The sequence below is a fragment of the Amphiura filiformis genome, chromosome 14 (genome assembly GCF_039555335.1).
Source record: "Amphiura filiformis chromosome 14, Afil_fr2py, whole genome shotgun sequence".
Classification (NCBI taxonomy): domain Eukaryota; kingdom Metazoa; phylum Echinodermata; class Ophiuroidea; order Amphilepidida; family Amphiuridae; genus Amphiura; species Amphiura filiformis.
In genome coordinates this window covers 11,778,519-11,797,515 of record NC_092641.1, presented here as the reverse complement: position 1 = coordinate 11,797,515, position 18,997 = coordinate 11,778,519, and the positions used below count along the sequence as shown (strand labels likewise).

Here is an 18,997-nt window from a genome sequence, read left to right as displayed (position 1 = left end):
CAACATTGGTAAAATTTTTCAATTGATCATAAACTTTTCATCCCAGCTACATACACTTTCAATACATATCATTAGATTTATAAAGTTTCTTTTTTAGGAATGTTAAATACCAAAAATTTAAAAAATATCAAATTTTGATAATTAGTCATAAAATTTGTATTGTGTCTCGAATTTCAACAAAAAAATCTAAATTATTTGATATCAGAAGGACATTCCTCGTATTCAGAATGCAATTCAATATACCGTATTTAGTCAAATAACGGGCGTTACATTTTCCCAAGGGGGCGTTTATTCAAGGTCAATTTTAGAACGATAATTCCCGTTAAAATCTTTAGGTAAACTTAAAACTCACGCTAAAATTACGAACTATGAACTAGAAACACTGACTTCTGGTTCACTTCCGGGTTTCCAATCCAGATTTTCGCCAATTATTGACACTATTATCGACCATGTGGGCAACTTGGTAAGCTTACTACACAAGATAGCATGGAAATATCGGCATTTTTGAAACATCTTGGTTGAAAAAAGTGGTGGGGGCGTTTATTTGACGAGGGCGACTATTTGACGAAATTTACCATTTTGAGGTTGGAAAGTATTATTTTGTCTACATGTAGTATCAGGAAGAATTTGACATTCAGGCACATTTTTGGATTTCCCCCTTAAATTGTCTTCCTCCCCAAGAAAGGAATCCTGATGCCACTACTGACTTTGACCAAGTTTAATCATCAATATAAGCCTGAGACATAAGCTACATACATGAAAATTGTTTGCAAATTATAATGATAACAAATAACTAAAGACTTACTTAAGGTACACACATTGATGCCTTTTTATATAATGTTTAAAAATGGGACAAATGGCAAACCGGACCTCTTCCCATATTTAGGTCCTTTATCTTGTTTCTTCTTGGATCCCTTGCTCCTTGTTGTAGCGCTCCATTTTATACTTTGTATCGTACATTTCCATTAATAATAATCTGCCAATATTTGCATAGTGATTTTATTGAAATATTTTAATAATATTTGACCTACAATCAACAACAAACAATTCCTGTTCATCTGCAGACAATGCAATACCATATGGATGGTATTTTGTCGTAGTGATGCAGTCTAGATACTTGTATTCTCCACCTGTGTACCCATATCTATACACAGCTTCAGGAGAACCCCAGTTGCCAACAAACAGTTCCCCTTGTTTGCTGCAGCACATATACATAGGCCTCCATGATTGAATACCAGGAGGAGGCTGAATGATGCTAGCATTGTGGCCTGATTGATCCATTACTTGCAGGGTATTGTCTTCAAATGATATGATAAGCTTATCATCTGGCGTACAGTTTAGCTTGCGTGGAGGTGATATTGTTTCATACTTGGATATCAAAGTTCCATTGGGCTGATGAAGGGACACAGTCTTGTGACTGTTGAAACTTAATCCTACTATGATTCTACCTGTTGAATCTACAGCAACTGATCTAGGACTGGATGGCTGATTGTTGATATCATATGTGGGAGTAGTACAGACTAGGACACCTTGACTGTCATATATGTGGAATTCATTCTTGCCTTGCTCACCAGGTATTATATATCGGTTGCAGCTGGGAGTAATGGCAATGTTGTTGTTCTTAGAAGGGGAGTCTTTGATGACATATTTCAGATCACCATTTCTAGATAACACAGTCACAGGTGAAGAAATACTGGTCAAAACAATGTCCCCATTAGGATGAATGACAATACCCATTGGAAACTTTACTTGTGGGGTAGTTTTGAGCTTTCCGCATTCTTTCCACTGCTTAACAATGCTGGACTGGTTGCTTGGTTTGGTGCTAGATCGGAACCTTGAAAATAAGCTCAAACTTGGGCCTTCAGAAGCTTCAGGCCTACCAATGGATCCTAGATTATCTTGCCTTGATGCTGCTGAAGATGTCAAGTGTTTTGCTGTTTCTGAAATGGTGTTCGCTGCTGCTGGTTTTTCCAATAACCTCCTGGCTTGACTATTCACTAGTACTTGTTGGCTAGAATCAATGGTGATATGCAGTTTATCACATAGCAACTGTTCCAAAGAAGGCAAATCAACTGAAGTAAGTTGAGGCATCTCTAGTTTGATTTCACCAAGGTCACTATCTACTGGAGTGGGTTGTAATTCAGCAAGTTGTTGTAGTGATGATGACAATGATGGGTAGAGCGAGATGATGTTGGAATCAGAACCAGACTTGATCACATCACTTGTTAATTCACTTGAATTTCTTAAGGTGGCTAGATCAACCTGGAGCATTTCCTCAATCTGTTCAATTGCTCTCACATTTTCTTCTTTCTTACTGTATGCATCTTGCTTGTAAGCCCCAATTAGATTGTCTACTCGCTGCACAAATTCATTCCTTGCTTCATTTATGGCTTGTATCTTAGCATCTGTATCTTGGTCAAGATTCTCCTTTACCAGCTGGATTTTCTGGAGAATAGCAGCATATTTCCCTTCTACAGTTGTAACTCTAGTGGTGAGGTTTTCCAAGAAACCGCTCTGTCGCTTTGATGCTTCTTTGAGCTGGATGAATGAATGTCCTCTATGTATAGGATCAAGGATGCAGCAATCTGAACAGACAGCACAGCCACAATTCTCACAGAAGTACTCATATTCCTTGCCCTTGTGATTTTCACAGTAGTTGGTAATGGATTTATTCTGTAGAATAATCAAAAAGTGAATTAGCAGTGGAGGAGAATAAGAACTGGATGGCCTTATATTTGCACACAAATATGGCTATACCTGCATGTTATCAGTGTACAAACTTGACATCATTGTTTATCAACAAAGGCGAGGGACTGGTCTGTCGATATGCTTGAACGAACCATTACACTGTTCAATGGCTTTCTTGTACTACATGAAATGTGGTGGGCGATTTAAAATGCATGTGCCTTGAGCAAATTATGATGCGTACGCACACTGCAGGGCAAAGAACAATGGCAATTGCCATAATTCGTGCACATACTGCCGTGAATGACGTCACATGTCAAGTGGTCTAGAGTCCTGAAGCTGCTTTATTTGCTGAGAAACAGCCCATAATAGTTAACATAATGTTTTGATGTAATGCCAATGTATAAATTATCATGGTCTATCAATGTACCGAACCAGAGCCATGAAGCATCTGTATTTACTGAGAAATGGCCATCCTTTGTTTTTATCTTTTGTGGCCTTCGGGTCCATAATATCTTTTGTGGCCTTCGGGTCCATAATATTTGACATATGGAGCTCATATATCATAATCTATGTAAAGGTATATTGCTCGTATGCTATCAGTTTACCAACTCAGAGCCATGAAGCTGCTTTATTTACTGAAAAATGGCAAGCCCTTTGTTTTAACATTTCGGGCACTGGGCCCATAATATTTAGCCTATGGGCTCATGTGCACAGATAGATGATGCTTGAGTGCTATCAATATGATACCAACTCTATAGCTAAATACAGTAAGCCAAAGAATTAAGGTACCAGTTGTGTTCACCCCTGTATATCCCAAATAAAGACATACATGTCAAAATTGAAACAAGCAGTCAATACCTGTACTCTTTAGCTCGGATTTAAGACCTTATTTGTTGAAATTGGTTGAGAATTAAAGAAACGGTGATCTAAAACCTAATGAAGAAACAAAATCAAAAGTTGCACTTTTGTGTTCTAATCAGTGAAAGCACGGTGCTAGTTATATCGTGCCAATCAATGGAAGCGCAGCGCTATTTGTCTTGTTCACAAACGCTTTGTGTACAAATCAATAGGGCATGCAATGAAGGAAACTGCAACTTTTACATTGATATCTTCCTTAGGTTTTGGGATCGCTGTGTCTTTATTTCTTGAACAATTTCAACGAATGAGGTCTTAAATTCGAGCTAAAAGATGCAGCTATTGGCTGCAGGTTCCAATTATGACATTTCGGTCTTTGTTTAGGATATACAGGAGGTGAACATAACTGGTACCTTGATTTTTTGGCTTACTGTAGTGTAAATATGGTCTAATCTTTTTAAAAGTTTATCAACCTTGGTAATAAAATGTGGCATTTTTTTCCCTTTGAGCCCCCTGGGCCTGTGACCTTTAACCTTGGGGGCAAAAGGCACATCTACAGGATAAGGTCCATAAATGAGCCACATAATTATATGGGCCAGTAGTTTTAGCACCGAACTTGTCACTTTGATGTGTTTCTTGCCAGAAACTGTAGTGTGTACATGTCATTCACAGTATATCAACATTTTTAAAATTCCAACCATGTTTATAATAATTATTTAAATTAATCCTATTATTGGTTATGGTTGCCCTTTTACAAATTTGACATAAAGTACACTGCAAATTAAAATACCTACCTGCTTGGCTTTATCAACAGTGTCTTGCAAATTAGTCACAAGAAAATGAACAGGAAAACCTTTTATTCCTTCCTCTTCTGGAATCTGATAGATCTTTTTACAGAGAGGACAGCTCACAATGCTGTTATCATTACTGCAGGATTTGGCCCAATTTTCCAAACACTCACAACAGAATGGATGGAGACATGGTAATGCTCTTGGGTCATTGAAAGGCCCATGACAGATTGCACACTCCAGAAAATGTCTGTCTATCGTTGATGTTAGGGAATTTTTTGCTTCCGCCATGTTGCCCTTTGGCAGGCTAGCACCACATATCGAAAACTTTGCAGTTCATGCACAAAGCAATATAATGCATGGGTGAGCGTGTAGGTAAACTTGTGAAGCATGTCCTTTCCGTAAGCATGTCCTTTCTGTATGCCCAACAGTGAGGTACCACACAACCTCCTCATGCATGCTGGCTCTTACTGAATACTGTATCATTCATTCACCATTTATCTGTGCAAAAGACTATACTCAAAGGCTCTGAATCATGTACAGTGAATATGATTGGCTGGAGTTTGATATGGACTAATTATACTGTCTTTACCTTATTTAAAGGGGCATTGACAGATTTTGAGTTCAACAATTTTTGCACACATTTTGTTTTATGGAGATATACAAGTTTAGAGTGAGGAGCACAACAGCACATCAACTTTTGATTGTGACACAATCTGGTCCATTTGGCCAAAGGCAGCAGATTTGAAATTGAGATAAAGGCAAAAATATTGAGAACTAAAAAAGAACAAAATACATAAGAAAATAGACATTACAAAACTTCAGAACTAAGTATGCTCAATAGGATCACTGCATGCTTAATAATATGTCCATGAAATTGATTTGACTAGTGCTTTAATTTGCAGGCTGCTATACCATGATACCCAGGACGAGTAAGAGGCAAGAGCAAGTATCCGCCTTGAAGATAGAACTCAGTTTTCTCACATTAAAACTTTGACAACCATCAATAGGATCACTGCATGCGTAATAATATGTCCATGAAATTGATTTGACTAGTGCTTTAATTTGCAGGCTGCTATACCATGATTGATACCCAGGAGGAGTAAGAGCAAGTATCCGCCTTGAAGATAGAACTCATTTTTCTCACCTTAAAACTCTCACAGCCATCCAGAGGATCACTGTTTAATACTTGTAAATTTATGAAATTGATCTGACTTGTCCTTTGCAGGCTGCTGTAGAAGCCAAGAAGGGTATAGCTGGTTACCATGACACCCAGGAGGAGTTAGAGAAAGTCTCCACCTTGAAGAGTGAACTAGATGAAGTGAAAGGGAAAACATTGGAAGACATCTCTGAAATGGTAAGGCATATTATATTAGAAATGAAACTATAGTATATAGACCACTTGACATCATTGTTTATCAACAAAGCCGAGGGACTGGTCTATCGATACGCTTGAACGAACCGCTACACTGTTCAATGGCTTTTTTGTACATGAAACGTGCCCTGAGCAAACTACGATGCGTATGCACACTGCAGGGCAAAGAACAATGGAAATTGCCATAATTTGCGCGCATACTGCCGGGCAATAACGTCACATGTCAAGTGGTCTATACCTCAAGTAGATTATCAGAAATTCATACACTCTTAGATATCGAGAACCAATCGGAGCAAATGTTAGAAAAATGCGAACCATGCATTAATTGTGTATAATTACATGGGTGTGTACTCCACGTACTACGCACAGTGCTGTCAGATGTGTTCATTTTTCTTGCCGGTTGATGCATTTATATTTTTCAGATGATTGGCAAACCTCAGTAGGGCTATTCCAGTTAAAATCCAAACACCCCCTATGGAAGACTTGACCTTAATCTTCCACACAGGGAGTGCAAATTTCAAATAGGGTTACCTGAATGGTTGATTCCATTTAAAATCTACACTCCCTGTGTGGGTGACATAAAGGTTATGTCTTGCATAGGGGGTGTATGGATTTCAACTGGAAATAGTCCATTTCAGCTAAGACACAGGTGGAGGCATTATTTGTCAACTTATTTTATAGATATTGTCAAATGTATCATAACTTCACTAAACACATGTGCTGTAATTTCATACAGGTTCAGAAACTGAACACCAAGATAGCGGCTAAGAAATCAGCTTTGGCACCAGTCATCAAGGAACTAAGACCACTGAGACAGCAGCACCAAGAAATCCAACAGCTGTATGATGACAAGAAGACTACTTATGATACTATGGCTGCTGGATTTGAAAGTAATCGCTCTAAGCTAGAACAGGTAGGTTAATAGAACGAACCTAAAAATTCATGCATTTTACCAGGGTTCACAGCATTTTCCTGACAAAAGGCCAAAAAAAAAAAAAAAGTTTGGTTTCCGGTATCCCGACCGACCGTGTAAAACCCTGCCGACTCAAGTCATTTTATCCAATTTTTTTTTTTTAATTTCGTGTACCCGAGCAGGGTATTTCCTGCCCGGTTAATGTAATCTCGGGCGGGTACCCGCAAGCCCGCCCGAAAATGCCAGCCTTAGTTTGTATAGTTATACATGTCGTAGGTTGGGGTGGGTTAGAGGGCTATAATAGTTTGCATCATGGATCAAAATTTTGTTTCAAAATAAAATTTTGTTCCTACCTACTGTCCCAGTTTTTTTCAGCAATGTAACGGGAAACCAAAGATTATTTTTGTTAGGCCTAAGAAATATTCCACTTGACCTAAGTTGTATCAGAGTTTGGACTCTTTCAAACGATGACCTAGAGACAAAGGAGAGAGAACCAAAGGTATGAAATACAAACCCGGTTTATAGCTGAATGGTTGTACAGTACAGAGTCATATGTTGTATGCATGACATGTGCATGCCAAGATGGAAAAAAAATGCCCTCTTGGGCCACCTAAATTACCCTGAATTTTACCTGATTTTGGCTGTTTTCTGTAGCTATGAAAATGTATTTTCATTTTGCCCGATTCCACCGAGTGGCTGTTGCGAACCTTGATTAATGTACAAATGTGACACGATCTGATCAAAGGAGGCATTTTTGACAATTGAGTTACTGTAATTATTATATTATATATCCAATAGGCTATCATTTACTGAAAACACCTAATGTCTAGCATACTTGGTTCTAAAGTTATGAAGTTTTTTGATGTCTATTTTCTTATGTATTTTCTTGTTTTTTACTCCTTATTTTTACCTGTATCTCAGTTTCAAATTGGCCGCCTTTGGCCCCCATGGACCAGATCGTGTCACAAATAAGAAATAAACAAATTGTTACTGCCACGGTTTTACCTCCTTTGGTCATTAAATTCTTCCAAATCAGAGCTTTATATTAATTTACAATTGTCTGAAAGAAACCTCATTCTTAGTCAGTGGGAGTGGTCTAGTTCGTAGACACTTTTCTGATTGGACAATCGCATAATTTCAGGTGCCGTCTATCAGGCCGTAGATGACCCCACGTCATCATGCGTCTTGATAATGCGTAACACTGCGTGTAGAGGTGCGGCGTATGTATCGCGCTGGATGCGTAGACTAGTGCGGAATACACGAACGGGGCGAACGCACTAGCAATACGCGCAACAGAATACGTGAAGTTGTAAACAAGTTTCGTTCATTTTATAATGAGGGGAGTTTTTATGAAGGTGGGGGCTTAGTTTTTGCTTTAAAAAATTGTTTACAGTTATTAAAATAATATTTAACTGACTAAGAATGAGAATAAGCGATAGGAATTTTTATTTTGCCTATCCTCTACCTATGATGAGCGACAGGCAGGTCCAATATTTTTATCGTAGTGGATACCGGCTGCGCCGGCACCCATTACTCAAAATATTGGACCTGCCTGTCGTCTATCACACGGTAGAGGATAGGCAAAATAAAAATTCCTATCGTTTATTCTCTAAGGGCGAGTTTCCCGACAGGAGTCTTATTAAGCCGTAGTCTTAAGGTGGCCTTGAGGCTACTAAGCCTAGCCCGCTCTCGAAGCCCGAGTCTTAACTCTAGCCGGGTTTCTTCAACGCAAATTTAACCTAGTCTTAGTGGCCTTGTAGGCTTAACGCTTGACAACCTCGTCCCTTTCAACCAGCGACTTAATTGTATAGGCTGTTGGAGGTAGATGTACATAAGCTGTGGTCCTCACGGTTTACCGTACTAACAAGGTTGCCGTCTCATTTATCATGTTTATCGCAATGTTCCCGGCGCAAAGACTAGCCTGGACCCGCGGTCTTGTGCTTGGGCTAAATACCTTAGGCCTACACAACTTGATGCAAGATTATTGTGTCTGTTTTCGTGTCTTTTATGTATTATTTTATTTCCACTTGACTTTTTATGAGTCCAACTTGTATGAATGATACGTATATGCTTTATACTCGTGATTTTTTTTTGCATCCCAAAAAGGGTAAAACTGTAAGCCTAATGGAAAGGAATCTGTGATTCCCTAAAAGGAAAGCAACCAACGTGCTATCTACTGCTGATATCAGTAGTCTTCTCAGATCTCACATGAAGTTATCTGTTGGTACAATATTTATAATTATTTAAAGGATGATTTCGTGATCCTAGCTTCCTCTTTTTATGACATTTTTCAGTACATATCCACGAAAAAAGCCTATTCCCAAAATTTCAGTTGATTCTGATTTTGCGTTTGCTAGTTATGCATGATTATGTGTATTACACTGCTCCATAGACAATGCGTTGTAATTTCGTTCTGGTGCACCAGAACGAAATTCAAATTTCACGATATCTTTGCAAAAGCGAATTAATCTGCAAGAAATATTTTGTACATAAACATTATGTAGCCAGAGGTTTCCAGTGATATAAAAATCTCAACTTTTTTGAGAAAAGTGGGGGATGAGGCTATGGATCACGAAATGCCCCTTTAAGTAGAAGATATAGCAATATTATATGCATCTTATCCGTAAATTCAGTTTTAATTCTGCATGCATTATTGTTTTGTGTCAAATATTTACTATATCTTTACCAATTTTGTCCTTCTTCTATTGTATTAAATTGATGTCCAACCTGGTATAATATAGGCACTCCAAAATAATAGGCCTACTTATGAAAAGTAAAAGTATCAAACTATTAAGGCTTGGATAGGGACAGGTGGTATCATATACCGTAAACGTTCGCCTAATGGCGCTTTTGGATTCTTAGAAATGTGAGAGCGCCATCCTTGTAAAATCTCAACAGCATTAAGGATACGTGTATGTTAAATTGAGCAACCTGGAGATAATGCCTCATAAAAAAATATCGTGACATGACCTGATTGACCCAATACTTTAGGTCACTAGGTTAGTTGCTAGAGCAGCAGATGTTTTGGGGTTTCTTCAGGTATTCTTTCTCAAAGTGCCATTTGACTTAATTTGTAAATCGATTCATACGTTATACCTAACTCATTTTGGTAAACCTTTTTATAACATTGTAATTTCTTCATATTTTTTTAATATTCTTCAGTTCAAAATTACACCCTTATATTGTCTGACCCGTTAGCTCAGTCGGTAGAGGGTGCGCCTTGGATGGTGAATGGTACTTGTTCGAATCTTGATTTCTGCTCCCACTTTTATGTGAAGAAGGGTCAAGAAATGTTTTTGGATTTTACGAATGAATATTGTGAATTGTTTTTAATTTAATTTTAATTTTCTTTATTTTTTTTACATAAATGGGCACTGCGAACAAACGGCAACAAAAACCGCTGACAAAATTTGCTCCACCTGCTACCTATCAATGCGTGATATATTCCACTATATTTAACAGTTAAATGACCTTTGAAAAATAGAACGGCCTCAATGTTTCAAATTGTGTAACTACATTACTTTATTAATTTATGCATTATAAATGATCAGCTATTTTTTCTTTTATTAAAAGGATCGAACCCAATACAAGTAGATCAGACCATTGATCATATAACTATCAGACCACGAAGTAGTTACGTAACTCCGTGATGGTATCGGAACCAAGCACTGTTTGTATGGCGATCATTTCGATTACGCTATTTTGGTATGCCCTTTTTGTGTACTGATTGTTTCGATCGTGGTTCATTACTTAAGCAGCGTGATCCCGTTGACATAGTAACATTACGTAACCCGATGCCGGGCTTCCGATACTGAATAGTTGTTGAGTGCACATAATATGGAAAGCCATTGGGGTATTATGTGCCTTCCAAAGCGCCTTATAACATGTTCTTATTGTGTTGTGGAATCCTAGCCAGTATTCAATGATAGCTATGGAGGCCTTGCGTTTATCGATTGGCTCCAAACAAAGGATTTGAACCAGTTTCTTCCCCGTAATCATGGCGCAGTGCAGTCCATTCAATCAAAATGTTGTCATCAACCCGGGTCATCAACCTATTTGATCGTAGTGCATTTTGTTATGTGTGTACATCTTCTCTGGTGAGACAAACTGTCGCGGTAGATGCAATCATGCTTTTGTTGAATGCATTTGAGTAGTCCGCCATATTTACGGGAAGATACGTCATAATGCACAGCCTCTATTCAGTTGGTTGTTGTATGATTTTGTTCGTTCACTCATTCAAATTTTATTTATAGCATTTGAAGACTGAGCCAATTATGATACATCCTCCGTGGAACAGTTTCAAACAAATATAGCTAGGGATTATTGGGGCAGAGGTTATCTTTTGAATCCTCTTAGAGAGCTTTCATTTTTTTCGGAAGGGGGGGTCCCAAATTTACAAAAAGTCTGCGTCAATAAAATTGCGCCCCCCCCTATTTCGGCAACAAAATTTTATGATCCCAAACCCCAAAATTGTATTGAAATCAGTCTTTTTGAATAAAATAACACACTTTCTGTTGTCATCGTGTGACTCCCTACATTTTGGTCATAAAACATTTTATGACCCCCTCCTATTATTCTTTCCAAGACTTTATGACCCCTTATATTTGGGACCCCCCCTTTTTCGAATAAAATGATATACCTCTTATGACCACTGATGCATAGGCAAAGACACTCGCGCGAATTTAAAGACTTGTCGCACACGACAGTTCGTCTCACACACATAACAAATGCGTATACAATCAAATAGGTTCATTACAACATTTGGTTAAAATGAAACGATAAAAACAAAGCATGAAAAAAGACACATACAAGATAAAATAATAAAATTATATAAACAATGTTAAAGATAAAATAGAGAATAAAATTTCCTCAAATCAGAAAAAAAAACATTGACAGACATTATAATCTGTCAGAAATTACTGCATGAGATTCGAACCATCAATCTTCTCCACAAGTTCTCTTTATCCTCGCACTATAGTCTAATGCTCTGCTCACTGGGCCACAACGTATCAGGTGAATCATTACCACATTATCATGAACAAGTTTGTTCGATCTTGTTCATAATTGTATGTGTCTATAGGTTTCACCCTTTAACTACACGTACCCTTAATGATCAGTGCATAATAGTCGGCTTTTACAGGGATGGCGCTCTCTCATTTCCATGCACTCCATAGCGCCATTAGGCGAACGTTTACGGTAGGTCTTCATGATGATGATGATGATGATGATGATGATGATGATGATGATGATGATGATGATGATGATGATGATGATGATGATGATGATGATGATGATGATGATGAAAGAATTTTAAAAAGTTATATTCGTTGTTAAAAAATTCATCATTCAAAATGAGTAGGTCTTATGATAGCAACAGCTACTTAAACAAATTCAACTAACTCAAATGAACACTAAAATAAAATGCTGAAATGTTCAACTAAATCGAACAATTACCCACAGTGGCGTAACTAGACATTTTCATTTGGGGGTGGGGTGGGGGAAGGCGGGGGCCAACATAATAAATGAGGAGCAGGCATCGTTCATGCTGTTTGGGTTTGTAAGGGGTGGAGTGGGTCTGAGGAGTTATGGGATCTGCTTGGAATGTGTCTCCGGAACATTGGCGTAGATTCCTTTTTGGCATGGGGGGAGGTGGGATTGAAAAAAATTATGGTACAAATGCCATATTTAAGCTATTAAAGCTGGTGACATATAGGCCAATGGTACAAAAGTGGGATAAATGCAATTTATTTAACCTTAAAAATTGAGTTTTTAAAGTTAAAATGACCAAATATGAGGTTAATTAATAACTATCAGAAGTAGGCCTAATTTACCTTTTTTTTCAAGGGGGAGAGCCTCCGTTCTACGCCGACTGCTTACTCATGTTAATTGAAAGACCGTCAAAAATATGAAAGATAAACTTTGCGTTACAATTCAAATAATTTGTAAATTGAAATAGACCAAGGCTTACGATTTAAGACCTGCTCTGAGGCAGGGCCAAGAAAAGCCGCTGTAAGCCTGGTCTATCAGGCTTGCGTAGACTACGGCTACAGTAGACTGATTTCGAGAAATACAAATTTTACTGAAGCCTGGGGCTAATCCTACAAGCCTGGCCCACGGGCTAACTAAGCCTCGAGGCTATGGTAGCCGTGCTTCGGGAAATACGTTTTCAGTTAAGCCTGGTCTTAACGACCTCTTAAGCCTTGAGGCTAGACAAGCCAATTGCTAAGCCACCCGTCGAGAAATTCGCCCTAAATGTCCTGTGGACACAGCTGCAATCAGAAGCTATAGCAGGTGTTTAAGATGGTCTACAAAAATTAAGCCAAAAGACACGTTGAATGTTTTTATATAAAGGATGTTTGCGTTCTACAGAAAGATAATTGTCAGGAAGATTTACATTTCCTTTTTTTTTCGCACAACTTTATCCTGTATTTCAGTCCGGTTTAGTGTTGCTCAAACAAAGACACAAACATATTTCCATTAAACACCACACACACAGCTTAGAATGAAAAATCACAGCGGAAAATAAAATGCATTTTTTGTGGTATATTGAGTGATCTTTTATGATGTTATTATTTGACCTTCAGGATGTTCGAGTCTTGCGTGAGGAGTGCATTCAAGAGGAATCCCGTTTCCATTATCTCAACTGTATGCGTCGTGTCATTGAGATACAGCAGCAGAGAGTAGCTGATGAAATGAAAGCTTACACGTCATCTGACCCAGTAGAAAGGAAGAAAGCATTCAGAGATCAGTATACAAGGAAGATACAGGAACAAGAAAATCTGGGAAAGGTAGGAAAATAATAACTACCGTATTGTCTGTAATAAACGCTCCCCCTCTAATAAACACCTCCAATATTTATGTGAAAAATGTCCATGCTACATTGTGTGAGTAAGCTTAAAAATTGCATCAATCAGCTGTCATGTCAGTGACGATCGCTAAATTGCATGGACAAAACCTATTATGACTCAAACTTCCATCCATTCCATTGCCTAATTGTGACTCCTCGCCACAACTGAGCCCGGATGTCGCCAGTGCCACTATTGAGATATGCTCCATCGAACTTAACAATAAACAATAGGAAAGAAAGGATTTATTGACTGTTTTATTGATTTTTCACTACTTAAATGTCAAGTACTATAGACATGATACACATCATTTTAAAGCTAATTTCAAGCAGAATATTTTGGTTGAATATCTCAAAAATGATGATTGGCGACATCCGGGCTCAGTTGTGGCGAGGAGTCACAATTATGGTAGAATTTCACCAGATTCTTGCTTAATGATGCACTTGTGGGTGTAATTTTGTTGTGTTTAATATCATTTTCCACTCGATTTCCGTAAGCGCTGCCATGGTAGTAGTATTAGTATAGTCGTAAATCCCTCCTTTCTACAGGAGCACCTTCAGGAAATTTAACCTGATTTGTAAGTTTTTTCACTCACAATTCACCTTTAATAAACGCCCCCTTTTGGAAAAATGCAACGCCCACAGGCATTTATTACAGACAATATAGTATTATAAAAAAAGGGTTATTTGCTAGACTGACAAAATAGTTTCACCTCAAGGGTAGCAATTTTGACGCTAGTCTGTTGGCTAGTGACCACCATTTGAACGCGCCTAGTATTTTGCAAAATAATTTCAAGGTCATGGTGGAGGACATCTGAGGTTAAATAAATAAATATTCAATGCGACGGCGAGGAACCTTGCGGCTCTATTTTTAGATTTTATGATTTGCTGAATTGCCAGGACATAGGCCAAGATGTAGACCGCCAAAACGCTGGCTTGACAACATAAAAAGCAGCTGCCAAGAACTTGGGATTACATCAATTTACAATGCAAGGAGTATGGTCACAAACAGAGGCATATATGGACTTCCATGGTGAAACAGCTGCTAGCTCCAAGGTTCCCAGGATTCGAGGGAGGAAAGGAATACGTCAAGTAAGTCAAGTCAAAGAACTGCTGATAATACCTTTTTTGTATAATTGTTTATTGATTATCCATGTCTTCACTTTTTCTCTCACTTTCCAGAGTTTACGAGAGAAACAAAAAGCTGTTAAAGAGAGCCACGGACCCAGCATGAAACAGATGAAGATGTGGAAGGATTTCCAGACATTGATGGATTGCAAGAAAGACTGCTTCTTACAACAGGGTCAAGAAAAGACTCATCACAAGTCATCAGAGACGATGCAGAAGATAGACTTGTACTTTAATCTGATGCTCAAATTGGGCTATTCCAGTTGAAATCCACACTACCTCTGTGGAAGAGTTTGGAAATATCTTCCACAGGGGGAGTATGAATTTTAAATGGAATGAACACATTAGGCAGCTCCATTAGAATTTCATACACCTTCTGAGAAAGATTCAACCTGAATCTTCCACGGAGGGAGGGTGAGTTTCAAATGGAGCTGCCTAATGTGTTCATTCCATTTGAAATTCATACTCCACTTGTGAAAGATATTTTCAAAATCTTCAACAGGGGTAGTATGGATTTTAAATGAAATAGCCCATTTGGACAATTTCTTTTGACTGAATATGTGATGCATCATCTCGCCATGATTTCTGCATAAACACCAGTGGTGTGCGCAAAGGGGTGGGGGCAGGGGGGCCACATTTCCCCCACTTTTGTTGGTCATTGGGGGGAAACGCTAAAACCTCACCTTACACAACTAAATCAGACTCCATTCAGGAGAACTGAACATGTGCTGCACACGCCACTGATAAACACAAGAGATTTGCAACTCTTTGAGAAAAGGAGTTTTCTTTGAAGTAACAAATCAAAAGATCAACGAAGCCCAAATAGTAACTAGATTTTTAACAACTTTTTGTGTAACTATGGTTTTGATGTTTTTGTGCTCCTGCTGCTAAAATGACATTACCAGGAAGCATACGCGCGAAAATTTTAATGCTGAAATGGTCCGAAATAAGGATAATGGTAGCCCCAAAAAAACCAAATGCACAATAAACATGGCAAATTTAGTCAATTTTGTCCTGGCATTTTGGCAGTGCCACTATAGTGGCAACACTTCAGGGTGTCCGCCGGTTAGTGACCCATCCTGGATATGCGGACGGGCTCTATTTTATACACTGGGTCACACAGTGCCATCGCCCCGATATCTTCATGGCAGAAATCGTCATAGTAGGTTGAATCCACAGCCACGCATGGCCATTTTGTTCCGACCTTTGAGACGCATAATGAGCCGAGGGACATCCGACTAAGGCTACTGACAATAGCCTGGTAATTCACCTCTCTGTGTGTGAGTGAGCATGTATACGCCATGATGAGGTCAATGGTCATATGCTTTTAGACTGCCTCCACGGGAGTGAGTGCAGCTAGCCTACGCTGTGCTATAGTTCAGCACATATAAAATCAGAATATTTTTGTCAGTTTTTGAGTTCAAGATGCACGCTTCTTTCTCAAGACGCTAGCTAACGACTATCATATCCGTTGAACACATATATTCAAGTGCAAGGAACAAAATCTGGCTTCTTTAGACTGAATCAATTATCTACCCCGGTATCCAAAGATTTATCGTCTAAATATCAAATCGTGCATAGCACATTCACGTGTATCGATCCCGGGTATTCATTTCAGTGTCTCTGCTGTATAATGTAATTATTAACCGGGCGATGTCGGTGTGGGTCACTGGTACTTTCCATTGAATGAACCATTTGATGCAAAAGATGACATTTTCATTGAGATTTGTGGACAATCAACTTGAAAGAAACAAAGGTAATAGGTGTGCCAGTACCATCTGATCTCCTATTCGGAGAGAAACTCTAAACTAATTGCTACTTATTTTTGTGCAGAAATGATGATGATTTGATTGCAACAAAAACAGAAGAACCTCACTATTGCCTTATATGTATAGTAAATTGCTATTCCTTTTACGAGAGCGTACTTTATTGCATATATCGTGTAGCCACCGTGTTAAACGCACTTGTCTCTGATTGACTGCTGGCTCAATCTGCTGTTGTTGAGACAATGAACTACTCGTTATAATCTTGTTATAGTGCAAAGTTAAACAACAAGAGCATTGCAAGTACGCTTAATTTGTAACAGGAAGTAGGCAAAACATAGAATCTATTGCTATTGATGCAAAACATAGAATCTATTGCTATTGATGCAAAACATTGGTACATTCTTAGCATTGTTTATTGTCTGATGTTTTTGCAACTAATTGCGACTTGTTGGGAGATGCTCCTGAGGAAGAGACAAAATAAGGAACATGTGATGTGATCAAGCTATACCATTTTGTGCCTTGATGTGACAGTGACGTCATCTTGTTGAGGCAGCTATTTTGTGCACAAATCTATGTTGCTTCTTGAGCGTATGTATGCCAGCGCTTTGAGCAAATGCCAGCGCTTTGGGCAAATGCTAGCGATTTGAAGCTGCACCCAATGAAATGTGCCCTGTCGCTGCCACATCAGGGTGAAAAATAGTACAAAATGGGTTGTCACTATTGGTTTTGAGATACAGCCAATTAACAATCATTATTGTTCTGAGCAGTGTTCGAAATATGCCTCAAAAAGTTACAGGCCAGCCGGGCTTGACCTTAAAAAGTTACCGGCCAGTCGGGCCGGCAACTAGATGCCAGTCAGAAAAGTTACCGGCCAGGCCAAAAAGTTACAGGCCAATGGCCGGCTGACCAGCCCTATTTCGAACGCTGGTTCTGAGCAACACTAAAATTTCCATATCTCTGGAACTGCAAGTCCAATTGTGACCGTAGTTTTCATCAAAATGAAGCTCTGAAAATTTATATTAAAATTGAAATTAAATTTTGATGTTGCTCGACAAACAACTCATTTTTTTTGATCACATCACATAAGGTTATGACTATTTAATTTGCATTTTCATCATCAAAATATGAAATACTTGGTACTAACTTTCACTCTTGAGGGGTTTTCCCATTTGATGAGGCTTTTCTTTTTCCTGAAGGTGTACCAAAACTTGAGGTGCATTATGCTCAACGTACAGCAAATACCTCCGAGTGCAAAAATGCCGTAAAGATTTGCCTAATGGCGCACTTGGCCTTGTTTGCCTTGAGTTAAATTTCATGTGCAAATAAAAAGCTCCCTCCTTTGAAATCCAAACAAGAATAGGGTTCCCTGTCCATGGGAATTTTACAAGAGGGCACTTTTATGTTGTGCCTAAATCTCCACTTATGCCAAGGGAGCTCATAGTGCCATTAGGCCAATCTTTATGGTATTGACCTTGTTGCAATAAGCGACATGGGCAAGAACCACCTTCTTTATTTATCTGCAGCTTCATTTCTTCTTCACATTTGGTCACCGTAATTGGCAATATATTAATTAATGTAAAAAAAAAAACTACATTCCATTATTATGCACCAAAGTACTAATTTATTCTGCTGGGATTACATAATAGTACTGTACTGGTTTGTATGCTTCTGGGGGGTAGGGCTTATAATTATTACACAGCCCATAATAAAAGTGCTTTGAAATGGGAGCCTTAAGGTGGTACTACACCCCTTGATAAATTTTGTGACTAATTTTGCATTTTCCTCAAAAAAAAACTACACACTGATAACATAAGTTATGTACAGTAAGCCAAAAAATTAAGGTACCAGTTATGTTCACCTCCTGTATATCCTAAACAAAGACATATGTCATAATTGGAACCAGCAGCCAATAGCCGCATCTTTTAGCTTGATTTTAAGACCTCATTCGTTGAAATTGTTCAAGAAATAAAGTCACGGCGATCCCAAAACCCAAGGAAGATACCAATTTAAAAGTTGCAGTTTGCTGTATTAAATGCCCTATTGATTTGTACACAAAGTTTTTGTGAACAAGATAATTAGCGCTGCGCTTCCATTGATTAACACGTTAAAACCAGCGTCGTGCTTCCATTGATTAGAACACAAAAGTTCAACTTTTTATTTAGTTTCTTCATTAATTTAATTATCAACCAATTTCAACAAATAAGGTCTTAAATCAGAGCTAAAGAGTACAGGTATTGACTGCTTGTTTTAATTTTGACATATTTGTCTTTATTTAGGATATACAGGGGTGAACATAACTGGTACCTTAATTCTTTGGCTCACTGTATATTATAGGGGTCAAGTTGTGCTTTTAGGGGAGGGTGCTAACTAGGTATATAGTGATACATATTAGTAAGCTGTGGCTTATCCTGGGAGGGAATGTACAAAAGTGCCTCAAAGGGAGACTTATTTTTCATTCATTTGTTTCAACCAACATTGACCTTTCAATCCCACTGCAGATACTCACTGTAATCAAACACTAAGGTAATAGCATTTTGTTGTAGATATTTTATTATATATACATGTAGAAAAGTACATGTTTATGTGTGTGTGATGTACATATTAATAAATTAAAAACAACAGAACTAATACATGGTGCAT

At 38.3% G+C, this 18,997-nt stretch overlaps 2 protein-coding genes across 2 annotated transcripts in view; one reads left to right on the top strand and one right to left on the bottom strand.

The window, feature by feature from the left end:
• The window catches only part of LOC140169710 (intraflagellar transport protein 81 homolog), a 60,644-nt gene extending 43,929 nt beyond the window's left edge, over window positions 1-16,715 (top strand). The window contains 5 exon segments of the mRNA XM_072193008.1: window positions 5,560-5,688; window positions 6,443-6,619; window positions 13,204-13,407; window positions 14,646-14,772; window positions 14,775-16,715. Of these exon segments, the coding sequence (XP_072049109.1) occupies window positions 5,560-5,688; window positions 6,443-6,619; window positions 13,204-13,407; window positions 14,646-14,772; window positions 14,775-14,827 (690 nt within the window). The 3' untranslated portion in view covers window positions 14,828-16,715.
• Window positions 574-4,742, bottom strand: LOC140169708 (uncharacterized). The gene is made up of 2 exons (XM_072193005.1): window positions 4,338-4,742; window positions 574-2,673 (listed from the first exon to the last, which is right to left on the bottom strand). Exons 1-2 carry the CDS (start codon window positions 4,620-4,622, stop codon window positions 1,000-1,002), a joined length of 1,959 nt encoding a protein of 652 aa, XP_072049106.1. The 5' UTR covers window positions 4,623-4,742; the 3' UTR covers window positions 574-999.
• Window positions 16,716-18,997: the final 2,282 nt, after the last annotated feature.

Coding starts and splice junctions, on each gene's coding strand:
- LOC140169708 (XM_072193005.1), bottom strand. CDS start 4,622: ATGGCGGAAGCAAAAAATTCCCTAACATCAACGATAGACAGACATTTT. Junction 2,674..4,337: donor CTGTTGATAAAGCCAAGCAG/GTAGGTATTTTA, acceptor ATTATTCTACAG/AATAAATCCATTACCAACTA.